Here is a 22,766-nt window from a genome sequence, read left to right on the forward strand (position 1 = left end):
TTAAAGTTAAGTCAGACCCCCAAAATTAACTTACCTCCTTCTAGAGAATTGAGAATATTAAAGAGTTGAAAATCTCAATTCAATGCACCAAGCTAATGTTTACTATGAAGTTTCACATTCCCTATTTTTAGTTCTGCATTAGTATCAGAATAACTACATTCCAGCTAGATGTGCTTAATTCTGTAATAAAGGATCAGAGAAAACATTAAAGCAGTGGAAAAAATAAAACATTATCCCTAATTAGAGAAAATGCTGGAACAAATTAAAATCTTACCCACTATTTCTTGTTTACTAATCTTGCTGTTTGCATACTCGAGTAAAATCATAGTTTTAAAAGCTGACCAAAATTAGTAAAGTCAAAGACTATATTTCCAAAACACAAAATCCTACAGTAGTACAATCAATTATCATCAGTGACGAAATCATGACATAACAGGTAATATGGCTACACTCATTCATACTGACCAAGCATGTCAGTTTTGGGGCTGAATTGTAATGCAAGGCCATTAATGGCATACATGACATCTTACAAGCCATACCTTAAATAGATTTTTAGAAGTAATTTATAACTTTTACAGTTTTTTTTCAAAAAAAAAAAAATATTTGCCCCCTCTTCAAGTAAGAAACATGCTAATATGTGTATTTGTTCCTCATCTTTAATAAGCTAGTTCTTAATGCAAAAATCTAATTCAAACAGGAAATTAAAAACAGAAAGTTACAAAAATTATAATCTTTGTCATATTTATATTGATTCTATTTCTCCAGCATTTTGTATCACTTCGAGATGAATATTGGGATCCCTTTAAGCTCTCTCACATTGCAAACCCTGTGCTCTTCAATTTATTGTCCACTTTTCCTATATTGATATCTCTCTTGAGCTGGCCAGTTTCTCCTCTACTGCTCTTTAATTCACAGTTCTGATTAAATAAAAAGTTTGATCAATTTTCCTTTGGTGATCGCGGTGGCATATACTGTTCCTTGCCAACTCGCCGAGGCGCTCCCTGAGGAGAAGACCTACGTCCACATTGGCGCCTCTGTTCCCTGATTTTTCCTGCAGCTCCTTTGGGAGGCCCATTGCCTCTGAAAACAGCCAAGTCATTCACCCGTCCTTCTGACTTTTCATGTGTCTTCTCTCCAGCCTTCTCATGGGTGCCATTTTCTTCTGTTTTTGCAGGGGAGGTTACATTAGAACGCAGCTCCCTAAGTGGCTGAGCAGGAACAGAAGGTACTTCTTTTGGAGGTTTCTGACAGACCTCAGCATAACTGAGCTTCCGAGGTTCCTTACCAAAAGAAAAATGCTTTAGTATGCCTCTAATATAACCAAATCAAGGGGCATATATGCTAGTGACAATTTAAAATTAAATCTATATTAAAGCAATTGTATGTAGTTACTCCCTAATTTATAACTAAGTGCTTAGCAACTGTTTGAAGTTATGGCAGATCCTGGAAAAGTTACTTACAACTGAGTTTCAAAGTTACAATTCCAGCAGCAACCCCAAGGTCATGGGAACAACATCCAGGCAGATTCTTCTTCTGGAAGAAGCTGCTGCACCACAGAGCCTTCCTACATAGTCCAGAGATCATGTTGGGAAAGGAGAGCAGGCTGCTCTGCTCCTCAGCATACCTGCAGGGCTTCATGGCACTATCCAGGAAGTGGGTATCATTTTCAGAGTGGCCACCATGTTGCAACCATTCTAAAAATGGTGCTACCTGGGGATGCTGGGGTGGTGGTGTGTGTGTGTGGAGCAGCCTACTCTCCTTTTCCAATGTGAGCTCAGGAGTTCTTTAGATCAGTGGCCCCCAACCTTTTTTGTGCCACGGCCCGGTACTGGCATCACAAAATGATCTGCGGCCCGGTACCGGCATCAGCATGCATGGCAAGGCGAGCCGAGCGACCGGACAGCCAGCCGTCCCCCGCTTCTCCCCACCTTCAACTCCTCCTTTGTACCTTTTTTGTGCTTTCTTAATCTCCTCCGCCATCGGGACGGCTCTTTGTTCGAAGCCGCCCCCCCACTTCGATGAAAGTAAGGCGCAAGGATTCCTTCAGGACCCAAACGCCGCTTTCCAATTGGAAAAGCTCACCTGGAAGCACTTTCTCATCAAAACAAGATGGCGGCACCCAGCAAACTGGCGGCCCGGTAGAAAATGATCCACGGACCCGTACCGGTCCGGGGCCCGGTGGTTGGGGACCCCTGCTTTAGATGGCAAATAATCGGTGATGGGGGTTGGGGAGGAGGGTGTGTGGGACCCAGTGAGTCCCAAACCCTGTGGGGACCCAGTAGAGTAGGAAAGTAGGTCCAGGGTCTGAAAGTACAGGGTACCTTGGGGCGGGGTAGGACCTTGAAAAGCCTAGGGCAGGTGGCCCTAGAAGGGGCTTTCAAGGGCTTTGCTCACCCCAAATGCCCCCCTCCAGGTTCTCTACTAAATGATCCTTGTTCAGGAGAACAGTAATGGTGATTGTTAAGCAAGAAAATCATGCGGTCACCTTGCTTAACAACAATCAGGACTTTCTACTATAATGGGCGGACTCCATTACGGTCATAAGTCAAGGACTCCTTATATTTGTTCTACCATTTTCATCCAAATGAGTCTGACATTTTTATTTCAGGTTTTTTAAAAGATTAAATTCTGTACCTCTGTTATACCTGGAAGGTGGTTTATTAAAACTAACAAAAACGATTTAAAGCAGTACCTTACCTGTATCACTACAGCAGGCATTGGGTTTGCATTGGTTGTGGATGAAGTGGTATTTGTCCTGGGTGATTTTACAGTACTGGGGGGGCATACAGATGAAGGTGGGGAAGTCTGACTTGCAGCCTCCTTATGCACATGAACATCTAGTTTTTTCTCTTGCTGAGTGGCACTAGAAAAACCATTAACAGAATTGTGTGACATCTTGCATATTCAAAAATGTTTTAAAAACAAAATAACAAAAATGAATTGCTTTGAAGCATACAGACGTTTTCGAACACATTGAGTTTCTGCTTTGGAAATAAACGCAACAATGACTTTTGTTTCATGCTTTCAGTTCAGCTACCTGAATTAAAATTTTCAAAAGGAATCAAACTTGCATAGTATTTTCTGTCTGGGGTTTATGTTAGGAGAAAATAAAATATTACCAATGTTACTGGTGATAGAACTAAAACACACAAAATGTATTTGTGCTTCTCTTGCTATACAAAATAATTACTGGTATTACTTGTAATTGGAAGATCAATCTCCATACCTTAATCCCGGAAGATCAATCCCATAGGGAGAACTGGCATTCGTGACAGGCTGAACAACACTTTGGCCCTGCTGCTCTTCCTGAGTGGATGTTAGACAACTAACTGTCAAATCTTTGTTTTCCTAAATAGAGCAAAATGGAAGGAAGAATGTTTACAAAAATACAGATTAAAAACTAAACTTGTGTTATTACAGAAAAGGAAAATTAGATATCATATAGGCCAGAAGCCACCTCACAGCATTGAGATCAAGGATAGACAAATTATTATTGCCAGAGTAGCAAGGATCTAAGTTGGCAGCGCAATAACAAAAAAAGAGGGAACAAATCACAAATATGAGCAAGGCTCAATAACAAAAAAATAAATAAAAAAGAACAAGGGGCTCCATCAACCCTATCTTAAGGCCTAGTGCAGCCCCATCTAAAATTGAAGACAGGAAAGCAATGGGATTGGGGAAATGAGGAGGGCCTTCTCAGCTGTTACTCCTGACCCCCGGAACATCTTGACCACCAGTGTGAGATGGGCCCCAACCCTCCTATCCTTTTGTAAGGGCCAAAGACATGGCTGTGCCAGTTGGCTTGGGGCTCCAGTGGAGGATCAGTGCAAAGGAGGTGGTTGATTAATAACAGAGCCCACTCTGCCCTCGCCCTTCCCCATATGTTTTTGGTTTTAATGTTTGTTTTTAACTTTTCGTGTTTTAGATTTTATGTAACTATAAGACGCCCAGATAGGCCAATAGTTTTTTTAAAAAAATATAAAGGACTCTAATATTCACAGCTGCTCAGTCTTGGTAAGCTATATCAGAGTTGGTTCCTTCCTCACAGCCTCCAGCACTAGGATAGGACCTGCAAGAATGGAGCCTGTTCTTGAGGTGCTTCAAAAACCTCATCTCCAAGACTCACATGTTTGGAGAAAGGCTTCTGAAGCACAGCAGGAATGATGTTCACTTACAGAATGGCACAAGGTGGCTTTGATAAGAAAGCGGCAGTATTGCAGTCTCCTGCAGCCACATGATCACCATTTGCAAGCTTCACAGCCAGCCTCTCACACACCAAGTCACTGAGAAAGCCAGCAGTTGGTAAGTCACACTTACATCTTGTTGCGTTCAACAACTGCAGGTAATTTACTTAACAAGTGCAGCAGAACAGACAAGTTATGCACATTTATAAGACATTTCAATTACAACTATGTCACTTAGCAACAAAGTTGCAGGTTCCAATTGAGATTTGTTATTGGGCAGTAGTCTGCGGCTGAAGAACTGTAAGCCGCGTTTTTTCAACATTTTTTGCTTATTGCTGGATGTGAGAACACCTTAGAATAAAATTTCATTTTCCTATACTGTACTGGTGCAAGCTCAGAATGTACTAAAGCTTTAATCTCTTGAATTTTACAATATATTCATATATATAAATTTAGCAAAAAGCACTTTTGCAAAAGCTATTAGTTTTGCTCTTGTTCCTAAGGTAATGTAAACAACAGTTATTGTTTGGATTCAAGCAAATGTAGTAGCGATGAATTAAGCATGCTTAACATTGTCAAATAATATAGTGATAAATAATGAAATAATGAAATGCAAGATTAAAATTGAGAGAGAATGTGAAAAAAATACAACTAAATACCTTTTCTTTGCTTATTCCTTTAACTATATCTGACATCCTATTCTCCAGAACAGGATCTCCTTGTGTTTTTATCATGCTGCCCGGTAATGGAGGGAAATTTGAGGCTAGCAAGTCAAACTTTGGTGTCAAAGTCTTGGTTTCAACTGAAGCCTGAGGTCGCTAAAAAAAGAAGTAGCAGGTTAATATGTATTATTCTCACTAATCTTACTTGCAAAAACTAGAGAATGCCATCAGACATTTGTATCCAATTTGTATCCAATCCCAATTATTAGGGAGCAATTTTACATTGGCAATTCTGGAATAGCTGAAGATTCAAAAGCTGATTGACTCTAGGACATTACTTGCTATAGCTCTAGATGAGCTTGTGTTGGCAGCTGTTATGCCAACAGGCTATGCACTGCTCTTAATGAAGCAAGTCAAAGCTATGATAAGGAGGGTCTCTGCCCAGCTTTGGTGATGCAGAGATGTCAAACTTAGAATAGTCAATGCTGACTAGTCATTCATGGCCTTGGTCCCTAACAGAGGATTACTTAAAGCAATCTACGTGAGGCTGTTTTTAAAGACCACCTAGAACTACAATTAGTATACAATGAAATTACTATTAACCAGGACAACCCAACATTGATATATAACACTAATATTCCAACTGCACTATTTGCAAGTTTGTTTCCACCAGAGCAGCAGTCACCAACTGGTGGTTGGTGAGAAAATTTTGATGGTTCGCAGAAAAAACATTTGCATTTTTTATATTGCACTAAATCACGGGTCCTCAAACTATGGCCCTTGGGATGGATACGTTCAACGAACATTGTGTTGCTGCAGAGACTCTCCCACTTGGGGGTCTTTTTGTGTGGGTTGGAAGGGGGCAGAAATTCTGACTTGGAGTCTGCTTCAGTATAGTGTGGGGCTTTGGGCGAAGGCTGGAGGGAAGTGCCACTGGTGGCAAAGAGCCGGAGGGCCTAGTTCCAGTGACTGCATCATGGCCTGGAACTGGCGATGATCAACTCTGAAGTCCTACATAGCTGGAGACCTGGCTTTCTTTGAGGCCTCTTTGTGATGGCATTTCTAGCTAGATTGGAGGGGTGTTATGACAGACAGCGTCCCTAAGATCACATGATCAACATTTAGGTGCTTGGAAACCAGTATTTATGATGGTTGCAGCAGCCCGGAGTCACATGATCACCACTATCACATGATCACCTTTTGGGGGTGTCATCGTAACTTCAAACACATGTAAGATGATTTTTTTGTTTATGTGATATTTCTGCAGCCATATAAATGACAATTTAACAAACAGAAAAACTAAGGTATGTGATACTTCTGAAAATTAGTTTGCCTGAATTCTTATTATAGTCCAATTTAAAGTGCAAAATAGTTTACATTGTAAGGTTTTTTTTTCGAATTCACATACATGATGTCAGCATGGTTTTCTGGCACCAAAAGACACCATCATCACTCTCAACTGTTGGTGACTGATACAACTACAGTAAAAATAAACACTTACTGATAGCCTGTCATCTTCCCGTCTCCTCCGACCTCTGAAAATGTTTCTTCTGCAAATTAGCAAAGAAAAGCTTCTGTGAATATGTATTATGTTTATTAATATGTGATATGAATTAATGACATCATAATATGAAGACCTTACCTGCCTCTTCCCATGCCATAATCACCATTTTGTTCTACGTGAGTAATTTGAGGCTCCTTCTGTGTGTAGCTTGGCTCTTGATGTCCTGATAGTGTACTTGTTTGCCGCTCTGGCTGAAAATTCCGTAAAGTGGTTCTATGCAAGTGTCCATCACCTACTGAAACAGCACTGTGTGTGGAGGGTCCTTCTGATGAGTGTTCTGAGCTATTTGTCAACCGGAAATGAGACTTCATACTGGATTGACATATAAAAACAAGTGAATAAATTCCTGCCACAACACAAATAAATTTCCCTAGAGAGCTGAGGAAGTTGATGTCTTAAGAATCAAGGAAATGTGCCAATAACTTTTTGCTGATTTTAACTACATAGATCTGTTTGTCAAGAACTGCCAAGCACATTTCTCTAAATCAATTCCTCAATGATACTATCCAACCACAATTTAAATGTATTACAAACTTATTCTTGAGACAGGAGAGAGAGACACAAGGGGGGGAGGGAGAGATCAGTATCATATATAAATGGATCATAAAATATAAATGGGATTTCAATAAAAATAGAAAAATATGCAGTAAATCTAACAATTTTCAAAAATGCTTCCCATTGAAAGACTATTTCTTGCACCTCAGGCAACGCACTTTAAGTTACAACTCTTCAATCAAGTAAACAAGACTGTATGGATGGCAAGTATATTGCTATGGATGTTAAAAGAGATTACACTGAGCATACACTATGTTTCTCTGAAAATAAAACTGGCTATTATTTTCTTTTGGGATCCAAAATAAGCACTATGACTTATTTTGAGGGGTGTTGTATTCCACCACACCCCCAGGTAAAGGAGGCCTATTTCTGCTTGTTCGCGGTGGGGCAGGAACCCACGTGGCATGCCAATGCCACCACTGTGAGGCAGGAGTGGAGCCCCATGCACCCTGTATCGGCTTACCTCAGGGAACCTGCAACCAGGCCATCCACCCCTCACAGGATGAGCACACCACTTGGCCTCCTGCTCCATTGCAGCCATGAGCAAGCAGAAGAAGTGGTCCGGTGGCCACATGGACTCCTGTTGCACATGGCCACCGGTGCTGCTGCTGCAAGTTAGGTGTCGGGGTGTGAACGGCCTGGCCCAGAGGTCCCGAGATAAGCCAGTGCAGGGCACGTGGGGCACGCCTCACGGCCATGGCACAAATGACCAGACATAATGGGCAGGTGCCTGCACAAGTGTAAAAAGATGCTAGGGCCTATTTTCCAGAGGAAATACGTGGGAGCAGAATGATGACCCTACAGGTATGCAATATCACATTTTCCAGTTACATAAACACTCCCCATTTTAGCTTACAACCTTGTCCATTTCTTTCTAAATTCAAATAAATATTCTCATATTTATTTCATTTTCTTTTCTTCTAGTTAAGAGTTGAATTTAAGGAATAATCATCAAATGCTTCCTTTTTTTCATTTGTGGGTTGGACAATTATCTAAATTTTAGACAACCAAGCATCTCTATCTCCCTACTATCCCTATTTAGTGGTATAATATGAAACTTATTGTTGATAGACAAGTACAAGTAGTTCTTGACTTACAACCATTCATTAGTAACTCTTTGAAGTTACTACAGCACTGACAAAATAGTCATAATTTTTTCACACAACCATTGTAGCATTCCTATGGTTACGATAAAAATTTGGACGCTGGTTCATATTTATGACATTTGCAATGCCCCAGGGTCATGTGTTCACCTTTTGCAAACTTCTCACAAGCAATGGAAAACCAGATTCACTTAGCAACCATGTTACTAACCTAACAGCTGCAGTGATTCACTTAACTATGGCAAGAAAGTTCATAAAATGGGGCAAAATTTACTTAACAAATATTTCATTTAGCAACAGAAATGTTGGGCTCAAATGTGATCATAAGTCAAGGACTATCTGTACACAGGATAAAACAAAACAAATATATTTCTTCCTCCTTAAGAAGTTCCAATCCTTCATCAAGGATTCTTAAGTAGATCTGAAATAGCACATCACTGCATTAAAAAAGGCCTCTGCCAAGTTGTCCAAAAAAAAAAAAATGCTTTGACCTTACAGTATCACAGGAATATTTGTCTCCCAAAAGTTTAACATACTTATTTGGCACATTCTGGGATTTCTCCCCTGTTCCAATCCACTAAAACTCTTGGTCCAAAACAAACAATTCTATGATTAAACTTGAATGATATACATGGGTAGGGAACTGCCAAGCTTATGTGTAGCACTCTCAAACTGAAAAATGTGAGTATAGGTTTCTAATTGCTTTACTGAAGTTCTGTCTTGAACTGAGGACAGTTTGTATAAAAACTGGTGTTATTTTCTTGCTGCCACCATTTATTTATTTATTCATTCTGTTTCATTTAAGCCTGCCTTAATGACACCAGGATTTTGGTAAACAGTTAGAATTGCAAAATAATGCAACCAATAATTACCATAGCTGTGAAAAACGACTTTTTAGTGAAAATAAGAAAACAAATTTTATAAGCAATGAGCAAATAGAGTTTTCAGTTCAAGAAAAAAATATTTCAAAAATATTTTCTTGAAATGACATGTTGTCAGAACATACTTAGAAAGAAAAGAATGATTGGATATCATAACTAACAAAATTAACTAAAAAGAAATGAAGTTAGTTTTAGATTAAAACAAATGCAGACCAAAAAACTCCCCAAAACAAAGGGCCTTTTTTTTGCAGCTGTCAGTCTCAAAACCCAACTAAATTTCCTGTAGATTTTAGTAAAACTACTTCTTTTAGATATGAAGAAAATAAAATATAAAACTAAAGAAAACATAATACAGATATGAAATTGAAGGAGGAGTTGACAGGAATTCACTTATGAGCATAGATAAAATGACCACACTCTTTTATTGAACCAGTTTGGTGATTCTCCAATATAAACATAGAAGATGTTTTACTTTCCAAAAACGTTGGTGCCAACTTTCTTACCGATTTCTAAGGAATGGGCGACCTATACTCAATGCTGCAGTGTTTGTCTTGTATGAACTTGGTGAACTGAAGCCGTTCAGAAATCCACCATTCGGAAACGGAGCCTGAAGTAAGCACGACATATATCATGAGGTTCACTGGAATCACATAACTGAATACAAATTCTCAGAACTGCAATTGTAACAGCTGCACAGCTAAAACCAAGGAAGTACAAGTAGTCCTTCTTGCTTAAGATCACGGTTACAATAGAATCCTCCAAAATCTACTTATAATCCCATTCTGGACTTCTGACAGCGTATTCCCACCATGGTCACAAGACCATATTTCAGGTACTCGGAAACCGGCATACCTTTATAGCTAGTTACAGCATTGCAGGGTCATGTGACTGCAAAGCGTTTGCTGGTTTCTAACAAAAACCACCCATAGAAATGAATGGATTTGCTTTATGACCACAGCATTAGCATGAAGACTGTTGCAAAAACAACCATACAATTAATTTGGTCACTTTAGGGCCCTGACTTACACAGCTGTGTGAAAAAGTCCTGTAAGCTTTCCAGTTTACAGTTTATGACATTTTTTGGATAGGCTATTGATTTTATGATATGTTATGCTAACTGCTATGCAGATATTGTTATATTGAAATAAATACTGGTGGTTTTTAAATGAAAAGCATAAGTTTTTTGCAATTTGGTGCTGTTTGGATGGGGGTTGTGAATTTTCTTGCATGCTTACAATGACTATGAAAACAGATTAACTGATGCATACCCTGTGGCATATGTGCTGCAATTACTAAGGCCGATGCTAGTATTTTGTTAACATTTTAATTGTTTGTGGCCCTGAAAAGGACTGTTTAGGTAACCGAACATGGTTGCTAATATGAAACTGGCCAGCCCTTATTGCTTATCACCAGACGGCATCGCTTCGGTGGACTGTATAAGCCTCTGCATGGGATCTTTGGTGACAATGTGGTGCCAGGCTGTAATAATGGATTCAATCAGCTCCTGTTTGGTCTTCAGATGCTTCTTGCTTATTTCATAAGCAATCTTGGCCCACAAGTTCTCAATTGGGTTCAAATCCGGGCTCTGAGCTGGCCAATCCAGGAGTCAAACACCATGCTTCTTCATCCACTGCTGGACAGACTTGGCTCGATGACAAGGAGCATTGTCATCCTGAAAGTAAAAGTCCTTCGCTACAAGTTGCTCAGCTGAAGGAAGCATGGCCTTTTCCAGGACTTCAACATACTGCTTGGAATTCATGATTCCTTGCATGATTTGTATCCGATCAATACCAGAAGCAGCGATACAGCCCCAGAAAATCATGTGCAATGGATGCTTCACAAATAGATTCAAGCAGTACGGCCTAAATCCTTCAGCTGGAAATCTTCTGACATACTTATTGCACTGATTGCCAGTCAAGTAGAAATTGCTCTCCTCATTGACGGTGACCTTGGCCCACTGTTCGTTGGTCCGCTTGGCATACTGTACAGTCTATGCGGAAGCGATGCCGCCTGGTGATAAGCAATTAGGGCTAGCCAATTTCGTATTGGTAACCATGTTTAGTTAACCTAAATGGTCCTTTTCAGGGCCACAAACAATAAAAATGTTAACCAAATACTAGCATCGGCCTTAGTAATTGCAGCACATATGCCACTGGGTATGCATCAGTTAATCTGTTTTCATAGTTATTGTAAGCATGCATTGTAAGCATGCAAGAAAGTTCACAATCCCCATCCAAACAGCACCAAATTGCAAAAAGCTTATGCTTTTCACTTAAAAACCACCAGTATTTATTTAAATATAACAATATTTGCATAGCAGTTAGCATAAAATATCATAAAATCAATGGCCTATCCAAAAAATGTCATAAACTGTAAACTGCAAAGCGTGCAGGACTTTTTCACACAGCTGCTAACTGTCATGATTTACAACATAAATTGTGGGGCCCATTAGAGTTAAAATCAATGAGTACTTATATGTTTTACACCTATATAATTTCTACAATAATTGTTGTTACAATATAAACTTGGATGCCTATGCATTGGTTGGAGGTGTTCTCCAATTTATTACTTTTGGAAAATATTTCTTAAAAAATATTGATATAGCAATGCAGTCTAAAGTTAAATGCAAATCAGATTATCATTTAAAATAAACACCTGCTCACGAAACACAAGCTTGTTTCGGAATCAACAACCCTGGAGTTCAAATATTTAAAACAGTTCAAAAATATAAAATTAGAACAATGCAAACTGCATTTCATTATATTCACTATTAATACACAGCTGACGTTATTTTCTATTAGAGTTCTACCAATATAGGTAGTCCTCGACTTACAACCACAATTAAGCCCAAAATTTCTGGTGCTAAGTAAGACATTTGTTAAGTGAATTTTGCCCCTTTTTACAACCTTTCTTGCCACAGTTGTTAAGTGAATCACTGCTGTTGATAAGTTAGTATCCTGGTTGTTAAGTGAATCTGGCTTCCCCATCAACTTTGCTTGTCAGAAGGTTGCAAAAGGTGATCACATGACCTTGGGACATAGCAACAATCATAAATATGAACCAGTTGCATGCATCTGAATTCTGATCACAAGACCATGGGGATGCTTCAAAGGTCGTATCTTGGTTGCAGGTCACATTTTTCAGTGCTGTTGTTACTTTGAACAGTCACTAAATGAACTATTGTAAGTCGAGGACTACTTGTAATGAAAATAGTTGTTTTATATATTTGATAATGATTAATTTATGCTACTGTATTTTAGTTTCAGAGTATCATCCTGAATTTGTGAAGAACGCTTTTGTCTGCCAAATAGTTGCACTGCCAATCTATATGGTTTGACACTTCTGGAAAACCCACTTAGTTATAAGCATAAATATTTTCTATTTGGAAAAAAAATAAATATAAACATAAATATATTCTATTTTCTATTGTCTATGTATAATTCCCTGGAATTATCAGTGTTCCAATTCCCAAGCAGCAAAAAGCGGAATATGCCATTCCAACATCAATTTAATGCTGTAGGAGGGTCAAATGACATTCATTACAGGACAGGGGACTTGGTATTATTTAAGACCACAGTTATATCTTTTGAAGCAAACACTGCAAAGCACAAACATACTTACCAGGGGTGTTTCAAAATAAGGTGCAGGGTTTGGAGACCATGTCTGAGGCACAATACTATAGATGGAGTACTGTTGAGGACTGTATATAGGCTGCATGAACAGTGGTGAGGCAAACTGTGCTTGTGTTTGAACCGGTTGAACATAAACACTGGAATCCACTACCCGGTAACCATTCTTTGCAAAAAATGTGTTGATGGCTTTTATCCTGGCCTGTGTAAGAAAATTTAAACTAGGCTATATTTATCATACCAAATATAAAGACTGTTACAGGATACAAATGTTACTATTTGTATTTTATCTGTTTCCTAACAGGTTGTCTGTAGCTTTACTTTTTTTACCTTTTGTTAAAATTTTGGGATCTGCAATTAAAAATGCCAATTCAAATTAGTTCTTGACTATTTCTGCAACCAACTTAGATTCTTTGCTGAGCCACTTTGCAGAATGTCTTGGAAGCAACTGCAGTTCAGTTTAACAGATACACTTTTCAATCACTGTCTGGAACAAATATTTCTTCTTTTTTTTAGTCTCTCATGTTCAAATGTTATTAAGATTTTACCATAAGATTACTCTTGCAATTAAAATTGCCACAAAACTATATCAGAAATAATCCTTTGTAGTCTTATTCACAGTTAACTGTAACACAGTTAACTTTGAATTAAACCAGAACTAAAGTTGGTGCTTCAAAATATTATATCTATGACACCCTATAGAAAGACAAACATAAAGGTTATGATAATCATACCAATGAAAATCTAATAATGATTAAGAAATTTTAAGTGTAACTTACTGTTTAAGTATTAAACTATAACTTGAGGTATACATACAAATAATAAAGCTTACCATTATTGGCTTGCCCTGAAAGGTTTTAACTTCTTCCCGTAAATATTTAAAAGCCTGTACAGATATAAAAACATCCAATGACAGATCAGTATAACAGCATTGTCAAAAACATTAAAAAAAACTTCCAGGATCAATTTCAAGCTGAAATATAAGTAACTCTACAGCACTCTTTTGTTACTTCTGCAACATTTCAATTTTGTTGTATTTATTAAAACATTAAGAAAATTACACACCACCTTACTTTCCCATTTTTTTCTGAAACAAATCTTTTCTCAAAAATCATGTGTAGATTTTTCTTTTTAAAAAGCACAATAATTTTCTTTAAAGTTATGAATCACATCCCAGAAATAAAGTCCTGTGCAAAACAATATACAGGTAAAAATTATAAAACATTAGCTAGTTTACTTTTAACTGAAATTCAAAGTCATCAGTGTGTTCAAAACTAATGCATCTGAAAGTTCTGGAATTTTCTCTAGCTGAGCAATGGCAGATTAGAGAGCTTACCCAATGGCAGAGGAAAGGGCAAAGGAAGGCGCAATTCTACCAAAGGAAGAACCAGCACTGTGTCTGAGATTGAGCACATATCTCACCAAACTGAATGGGAGATACATCACATTTTACATAGAAGTTGTATAGTCGGACATTCAGGCACGGTATAGTCCTTTGAGTAAGGTCTCTCTCAACACCAACCTGTTCGGAAGTTCTCCTAATTTCACATTTCAGATGAACACAAATTGTTCTTGCTGTGAACATGAGGGCTAAAGAAAGTGGAAGAGGTACCAAATGGATCAGTGGAAATGAAGAAACCATAGCTGTCACCTTGGACAGGAAGAATTTCATTTGGACTTTTGGTAAATAGCAGTGTGTGCAGTGACACATCTTCTGCCATTTACTGACTCTTTACAATCACCGAGCTGCTTGCAATCATCAATGTCCTTAGCTTTTGGAATACTGAAGGTGGAGGAAAGAGATTTTTTTGCTTGATAAAAGGTATCAGGGAGTCTTAGGTAGGATTAAACAGCAATGAATGAGCTGCTGGTTGCTAGGCTTGGATAGTATGGCCCAAATGGAGTGCAGACAACTTCAGATTTGAAACGCTTTACCATTTTGCATGATTTTGGGGAAATTGGAAGTAGGTATGAGTGGAGGTTGGAACCCTGTAAACTAGGGATAGAGTCAAAGTAATTGACCCCATACATTTGTAGTAAGCAAATATGATAAAAAGCATGATTTCTCCAAAGCAAGACTAGATATCTGGGGGATGGGAGAGATAACCAATAATCAGTTTAAAACTACAGATTCTGACACAGGTTATTTTGCTTGCTTTTAGAGAATATAAGAAAAATCTCAGACCAAAATGTAAAACAAAAGACCTTCACAAGGTCATCAGAACAAAGAATTTTGGTGAACTTGGTTTTAGATATCTAGTTTAAGGGGAAAGGGCTACTACTTTTCAACAAAACTAGAGAAAATTCCAGAATGAAATTACACAGACCTACAGCTATTTGTGAGATTCAAAGAAAGTACAAAATACAACAGGTCACATCAAACAGGATTCTAATACAGCAAGGAAATTTCCTAGAAATGGGAGTTTTGTTTTGCTTGGTTTAACAAAAGTCTTGATTTGACCAAGTTTTAAATAATTTCATTTTCATAGCTGCAAATTCCAGCACATCTGTAGATCTGCAGAAACCTTATAAACCTAATTTGAAGAGCAGCAGTCTGTAGAAATGCTGAAAGAATCTAAGATTCAATGTGCCTGTTTAACAAAAGGATTTCTATGAAGAGAAGAACCCTTGATTAAGTTTGTATTTCCAATTGCAAGCTTTGGACAACAAAATGATTTCTTGCCACATTGAAGAGAATGAACACCAAAATATTTCCAACCACTTTCAGATTAACTGTATGAGACACATGTTTGAGGGTGAAAATAGCAAGAACATGTATATGTGCTACTGGTTAAGTGTAGGTCGACACTACCCTAGACACTAGAACAAGATAAATTTATTAGTGCAATGAAATTCAGAACACATGATATTCTTACCTGCTGCGCATCAGTATCTGACTGGAATGTAACGTACCAGTTGTTATTGTGAGCAAATTCACAACTTATAACTTTGGGACAGCTTTCATTCTTAAACAGTGCTTTTACCTCCTGGATTAAATATATAAGGACTATTTCAGTGAATTATATTATGTTAACAATTATGTTTTAAAAAAATCCTATCCATGCTGGAGGGGATTTTAATTTCTGCAGCAATAATTTGAAAATTACTGTTTTCATTTTAGTTTCCAAACAATGGTTAATATTAAGTATATAAAATCATTCTGTGACTTTCCAAATCAATAATTTGCCTAGCAAATCAACATTTAAAAAAAAAACAATTTACATTCTAGTAACAGCTAAGAAAAAGTCATTATTCTTTATAACTAGCAATGCTGATGTGATACCTGTTTAAAAAGGCATGAGATACTTGTATAAGTATCCGGTAAACAATACCGATATTTTAAAAATATAATCATTGCCAAACATTTCTATTCTCTCAAATCTAGCTCAAAACCAAGATGTAGCTCAAATACATTACCATATCTCAATTGCAAACTTTATCAAATATAAACACTACTTTAACCTATTGGTTATTGTCTTGCAAATGAACGTTTTCACATTGTCTTATTTGTAATAAATTTTAAAAGACACCTCTTACCTCTACTGGTGTGGTTTCAGGGATCTCACGAAGTATAATAATGCAACGTTTATGATTTGGTCTAACTTTCTCTCCTTGCTCATCCACTTGGACTATAGGAGAAGCTAAATTAAACAGAATTCTGTTTGAAATACACTGAGATAGCATGACGAAAATCTCTTCACATTTCAATTTAGTCTAAAGCAACGTCACTGTTTTGTACTCAATGTATGTAACTCTGCTCATTCTTCTGTTGGAATGTCACAACAGATTTTATGTATGCCACTAAAATACTATTCTGTATTAATGGGTATAATACTCCGTATCGGTGCACATTTCAGTTGTTTTAGAAAATACATCTTTGGTCAACTACAGGTAGTCCTCAATTTATTACCAGGATAGGGACCAGAATCTCAGCCACTCAGCAAAGCAGGTAAGCAAGAAGCCCATATGACTGCTTTACTCAATAATTGCAACCCCAGCATTTCCAGTTGCAATCATTAAACTATCTTCTGGGTCATTAAGCAGACAGAGCAAAAGAACTGCCTGCTGGGATTAGCTCCTCTCTGCACATGGAAGAAAACTGCTCTGGTGAGTTGCAGAATACTGCTTGGACCTTCAGGATCTAAGCTCCATGTTTGCATCCTGATGAAATTCAACTCTCCCGTGTGTGTGAAAAGGAACATCTCTGGTGGACTGTGGGAATGGAGCTTGCATCTTTGGAACGTGAGCTTCATTTCTCCACCCTGCTGAAGGAGTTGTGTTCCTAAGGTCCCTTCTAGCTATCCTATTCCTATTCCTATTCCTAATTCTATTCTATTCTATTCTATTCTATTCTATTCTATTCTATTCTATTCTATTCTATTCTTGGCAGGGAGCTCTTTCAGCCAGTCCCCAGAGTTGAAAGGGAATCCTCTTGGCAGGCAGCAACAGCTTGCAACTTTCTCTGCTGGCTTCCCCAATGACTTTCTAGGGAAGCTGTCAGGAAAAAAAATGCAAATGGAAATCGCATGATCATGGAGATGCAACCACTATGAGTGGTTGGAGGGGTGTTTTATGACAACTGGAAAAATGATTGGTTTTAAATCCAGGGAAACCTTACTTAGCTCTTGCCTCATTCAGCAACCATTCAAAGTTAGGATAGTGCTGAACAAGTAGCAGCATTTATGACAAATGTCTGAGTTTATGCCTTCAGAGTATGCCTCAGTCACATGGTTGCCATTGTAGTCAGCATATGTGATCCTGTGCCTGAACTGTTGGTTCCATTTACCAGCCCTTCCAGAGTTAATAGTGTTACGTGATGTCATACTAGCACGACTACAGAAATGTCTTCAGACAATGCTGGCCCAATGGCCTTGAATGAGCACTGCCTCCTATAGTCAGCAACAACTATCAGAGTAAAATCCACAGGGATTCCTTTACCTTTTTTTTTAACCTTCAGAACGATGGGGGAAGAAAGGATGACAAGAGGATTAGCAGGCACACAATGGGGAATACATACTGAAAGGAATGCAGTTGTGCCAATTCTAAATACATACACAAACAGTCCAGTGTGTCCGCTAACTCTCTTGTAATCCCTTTCTCTCCAATCCCTTTGCTCTGCAAGGAGAGAGACAAAATAGGCCAGGTACCAAAGAGATTGCTTTTTTTCCCCTCACCTTGGTAGGGCAGAGATTGCTTAAAAGGAAGAGCAAGCAATATCTACTTAGTCTCTCTTGTACCTGACCAATTGTCATCCCCTTTCTGTCAAAGAAAGTAACTAAAAACACCAATTCCCTTCTTGCTAATTATCAAAGTGCCAGAGTGATCATTCCAAAGAATAGGTGAAAGGAAAAGGAAAACAGTCACGGGCATCAATTAAAGGCAGAACTACTGGTCCCAACTGTAGTTGTGAAACAAGGAATACTTCTATATCCATTTCTACTGTGCTTCTCCAACAATAGCTCCCCTCCATAGGAAGACCCAGCATGTTTTCTAGGCATAAAATGAAATTAAGCCCCTCCCCTCAAATTTAGGCCTAGTTTAAAACATGTGAAATGGGAGGGGGGGGAAATTGCCATTAAGAGTGCCCCGCGAGCACCTACGCCTCAACATCAGCTGCTCCTAACACCATGGTGGAGCACGGAGGGCTCCCTTACTCCTCCCTTACCCGGGTCAGCAGGTGGGCGCCTCTCTCGCCAGCACCATCTCCAACAACAGCGCCTGAGTCGCTCCCGCTTTTCCCCCCATCCACATAACAGGAAAAAAAAACATTTTGAGGTACCTGGGAGTGGCGCATGCTGCGTTTTGGTTTAATCCCGAGCTGCTGGGTGGGCATGAGAAGAGCCGAGTGAGCGTCTCTGCTGCTGCTACCCTTGGTGCTCCAGCCTCGGGCTCTGCAAGTTTGCAAAAGTCCCAGTGTGCAGCCCGTTCCTGCATTCCAAGCGTCCAGGCCGAGCTGGAGCTGCCCCTCTCTCGCCAGTGTCGTCTCCAACAACAGCGGCAGCAGCGGCGGGAACCGTGGAAGCGTTTCTGCTGCTTCTCGGGTGGAGGAGCTGCCTCAGTAACTTCCACGGTTCCCGCTGCTGCCGCTGTTGTTGAAGACGGCGCTGGTGAGAAGGGACAGCTGCAACTCAGCTGCACACTGGGACTTTTGCAAACTTGCAGAGAGCTCGAGGCTGGAGCACCAAGGGTAGCAGCAGCAGAGACGCTCTCTCGGCTCTTCTCATGCCCACCCAGCCGCTCGGGATTAAACCAAAACGCAGCGTGTGGCGCTCCCAAGTACCTAAAAGAATTTTTTTTCCTGTTATTATGGGGACAGGGAAAAAGCGGGAGTGACTCAGACGCTGTTGTTGGAGATGGCACTGATGGGGGGGCGGGGGGGGGCAGAAATTAAATCACCCCCAAAAGACGTCCTAGCCGTTTTTTCGGGGCTCAAAAAAAAATAAAATAAGGCCCAGCCTTATTTTGTGAGAAACACGGTATGTAATATCAAGGTCAGGACAAGAGATTCATATAGAATAATAGTTCTATAGAATTCACAAAGAAATGGGCTTTCGTGTAATTACCTGAGAATGCCCTTTCTATCTATACTGCAAGAGAGTCAGGATGGGTATGACTCCTCCCTCTGATGTTATAGAGCTGAGTCTGCCACTTGAAGCTTGTGCTCCAAGGCATGGAGTGGCTTGGGACAGAAATCTGGCAACACAATGTCTTGTGCCTGATGAAACCAAGAATTCACTTTAGGGACAAACATAGGGTCTAGCCTTAGAACCACTCTGTTCTCATGGAAAATACATATGTCCTGTCTAACTGAGCCGCTAGCTCCGACACTCTCCTACCCGAAGTAATGGCCACTAGAAAAACCACCTTGATGGTCATAAATTGAAGAGACACATATCTAAGATGTTCAAACAGGCTTCCTGTAAGGGCCTGCAACACTTTATGGAGGTCCCATGTGGGATACCTATGAACCACCGGGGCGGGAGATTAGAAGCCCCCTTCAAAAACCTGCGAACTGAAGGATGGTGGGATAAGGTTGAGTAACTGTCCCAGGGCAACACTGATGACAGAGCCGCCACCTGACAGCTAAGAGTGTTAGATGCTAGCCCCTGATCTAGCCCATCTTGCAGAAACATTAACACATCTGCAACAAATGCCGAAGAGGGGTCTCGGGCTGATCTAGAACACAAAGTACAGAAGACCTTCCAGGTAGCATCATATATGTGGGTAGTGGAAGGTTTACGGGAAGCCTGGATAGTCTCTATCACCCTGTCAGGGAGGTTAGAGTCCCTCAGAGATTGCCGCTCAAGCGCCAAACATCTAAGTGAAACCACTGAGGGTCTCAGTGGAGTAAAGCTCCTTGATGGAGGGAGATCCTGTTGGCTGGAATCCTCCACGGCTGGGCTACAGACAGATTCACCAGGTCGGCAAACCAGGGTCTCCTAGGTCAATGGGGTGCCAGAAGTAGTAGCTCTGCCTTTTCCTTCAACATCTTCCAAATGATTGCCGGAATGATCGGAAGAGGGGGAAAGGCGTAGAGGAAACCTGGAGGCCATTTGCTCCAAAAAGCGTTGATTCCCTCTGCTCCCTGGGTCGGAAACCTGGTGAAGAATCTGCTTACCTGAGCGTTTTGAGGAGAGGCAAAGAGATCTACTGCTGGAGTTCTGAACCCACAGAGCAGATCCCGGAACAAGAAAGGATAAAGACTGGTTTGGTCGATCGGTCGACTCTGGACCGACTCAACCACTCGGCCTGGGTGTTGTCGACCCCAGAAATGTGGTCCGCCCTGATGGAAAGATGAGTCTCCGCCCCAGCATTCTGCTTCCCTCATCAATGCCCTGGACCTGGTCCCCCCGCCTGTTGATATGTGCTTTTACGGCCACATTGTCAGTTATGACCAGTACGTGACAACATGCCACCCTGTTCCAGAAATACATCAGGGCTAGGAAGATGGCTCTGAGCTCTAGCCAATTAATGGGACAGACCCTGCCTACCTGAGAGCAAGTCCCCTGGGCTATTTCGCCGGCTAGATGGCCCCCCCCAGCCCTGGAGGCTGGCATCTGTGGTGAGCAGGATTCTATCTGGTTCCTTGAATGGAAGTCCTTTCCAGACTGCCGGAGATTGCCACCACCTGAGGGAGCGAAGGATCTGTGGTGGAACCTGAACCCTGGTGGAAGTGTGGCTGCTTCCTGCCCATTGAAAAGGCATCAGGAACCATTGAAGACTCCGGGCATGGAGATGGGCCCATGGTACAATGCCAATCCAGGAAATCATTTTCCCTAAGAGCTTGGACAGGTGGGACAAGGGAACTGTGCACTGCCATTGGATCTGAATGATGAAGTTGTTGAGGGTCTCCCCGCACTCGGGGAAAAGACCTTGCAGATGATCGCCCTGAGATGAAGCAATCTGGTCATTGGAAAGATGGCTTTTCTTGAAGTTGATAGAAAAACCATGGTCTTGCAGGAACTGCAGCGTGATGTGGAGGTAGCAATGAGCGGATTGAAGCAATGTCGAATGGATCAAGATGCCGTCCAGGTAACACTGGACCCTAACCAGGATTACTCAAAGCGAAGCTGCCAAGATCTTGGTGAAGACTCTGGGGGTCAATGAAATCCTGAAAGGCAGGGCCCGGTACTGGAAATGCTAGTTCTGGTAACAAAAATGAAGAAACTGACGGTGATGAGGCCAGATAGGGATGTGGAGGTATGCCTCTGTAAGATCTATGGAAGAGAGATCGCTCTCCTCAACGCTCTCTAGAAAAAGGTCTGCATCTTAAAACGCCTGTGAGGGATGAATCTGTTCAAAGACTTGAGGTCGAGAATGGCTCGCCACCCCTCTGAGGCCTTTGGGATCACAAAGAGGCTAGAGTAGAAACCAAGCCCTTGTTGATCCACTGGAACCGGCTGAATGGCTCTGATGTCCACGATGTGTTGAATAGCCGATTCCATCAAGGACCATTTTGAACTGTCCCTAGAAGTCGGGCAGCAGACAAAAAAAAACTTGGGGGTGGGGAGAGGAACTCCAGCCAGAGACCCGACCTCACTGTCCTGAACACCCAGGCGCCTGATGTTGACTCCTCCCATCTGGAGGCGAAGAATGGCAAATGACCTCCGATGGGTGGGGAAAAAGGGGATTCACTTAGAGCATCGGAAAAAATGACCTCCTCCTCCTCCTCGAAAGGGCCATTTACTGGTGGTCTGCTGCTGCCTGCCTGCAGCCTCAGGTCGTTGTTCCTGACAAAGAGGGAACATTCTCTGGCCTAGAGAAACGAGCAGAAGACTCGGGATGGAAGGAAAGTTGGTAGTATGATGCAGGACGATACTCTGACTTCTTCCCCGCTGAGGAGAGAACCTTTCTCTTATCCCTGGTTTCCACCAGGTATGGCTCCAGGGTGTCAGCTTTTCTCCAGCAAATGAAGCGGAGGCCAGCTTCCATTTCTGGCGAGAATCAGACTGCCAATTTTGCAGCCAGAAGAGCCTCCTAGCTACCATCGATGATGTCATGGCCCCTGATGCAAATTTGGCCGAATTTAGTGTAGCATCCGCCGTGAATTCCACCACCGCAATGATTTTATTAAGGTCTTGATGAGACCTAAAATCGGTGGTAGGCCCAGACTGCCTACCGCCTGGTGGGTGCGCTTGAGAGTTTGCTCTGACCTCTTGTCCTCTGCCTTGAGCACATCCTCTGGCTCAGTGGGGGTGCCTAAAGTTGAAAACGAGGCAACCACTGGGGCATCCACAGCTGGAACCAGGAGAGCATTGTCCAAGGGCCTACACTGTAAAAACGCCTGTCGTGTGATGAAGGCCAAGGCTCTGCCCCCGGGGACGCACACTGCTCCTTGACCAAATCCAGAAACTATAGAGGGGATGGGGGTACCTCTGTATGAACTAGATTTGAGAAGAGAGTCACTGTGGCTAGAGGGAGCCATTTGGGGTTCAGGAGCCACCTCCTCAGGACTTAACTGGGCAGTGATTACGGCCTTGTACAGGAGCAGTTTGAACAGAGGTTTAAAGACCACTGCTGAGGGGGGTTGATCAGATCTAAACCCCTCTTCTTCAGATAAATTGGGATTCCGGAGCTCCCCTTCCTCCTTCTCTGACATGAAGGAACGACTGTGATCAGAGGGGTTGGAGTAATCCCTCTCCTCATCCTCACCCCAATCTGATTGGTAATTGAACTGTTGTTGTCTGG

The 22,766-nt window shown here is 41.0% G+C and overlaps 1 protein-coding gene across 4 annotated transcripts in view; it reads right to left on the reverse strand.

Moving 5' to 3' along the window:
- Positions 1-638: 638 nt before the first annotated feature.
- LARP4 (La ribonucleoprotein 4) overlaps positions 639-22,766 on the reverse strand; it is a 38,388-nt gene continuing 16,260 nt past the window's right edge. For all 4 annotated transcript variants that reach the window (XM_087925174.1, XM_026717469.2, XM_087925175.1 and 1 more), the window contains 11 exons: positions 16,116-16,219; positions 15,455-15,565; positions 13,411-13,464; positions 12,571-12,780; positions 9,453-9,556; positions 6,489-6,722; positions 6,348-6,396; positions 4,844-5,002; positions 3,227-3,348; positions 2,698-2,863; positions 639-1,280 (listed from right to left, as the gene is read on the reverse strand). In XM_087925174.1, coding sequence (XP_087781300.1) covers positions 939-1,280; positions 2,698-2,863; positions 3,227-3,348; positions 4,844-5,002; positions 6,348-6,396; positions 6,489-6,722; positions 9,453-9,556; positions 12,571-12,780; positions 13,411-13,464; positions 15,455-15,565; positions 16,116-16,219 — 1,655 coding nt within the window. In that variant the 3' untranslated portion in view covers positions 639-938. The remainder of the gene's footprint in view (positions 1,281-2,697; positions 2,864-3,226; positions 3,349-4,843; positions 5,003-6,347; positions 6,397-6,488; positions 6,723-9,452; positions 9,557-12,570; positions 12,781-13,410; positions 13,465-15,454; positions 15,566-16,115; positions 16,220-22,766) is intronic.

This window comes from Pseudonaja textilis, chromosome 2, assembly GCF_049901715.1.
Source record: "Pseudonaja textilis isolate UNSWEBS1 chromosome 2, rPseTex1.2, whole genome shotgun sequence".
In the NCBI taxonomy this organism is placed as follows: Eukaryota; Metazoa; Chordata; class Lepidosauria; order Squamata; family Elapidae; genus Pseudonaja; species Pseudonaja textilis.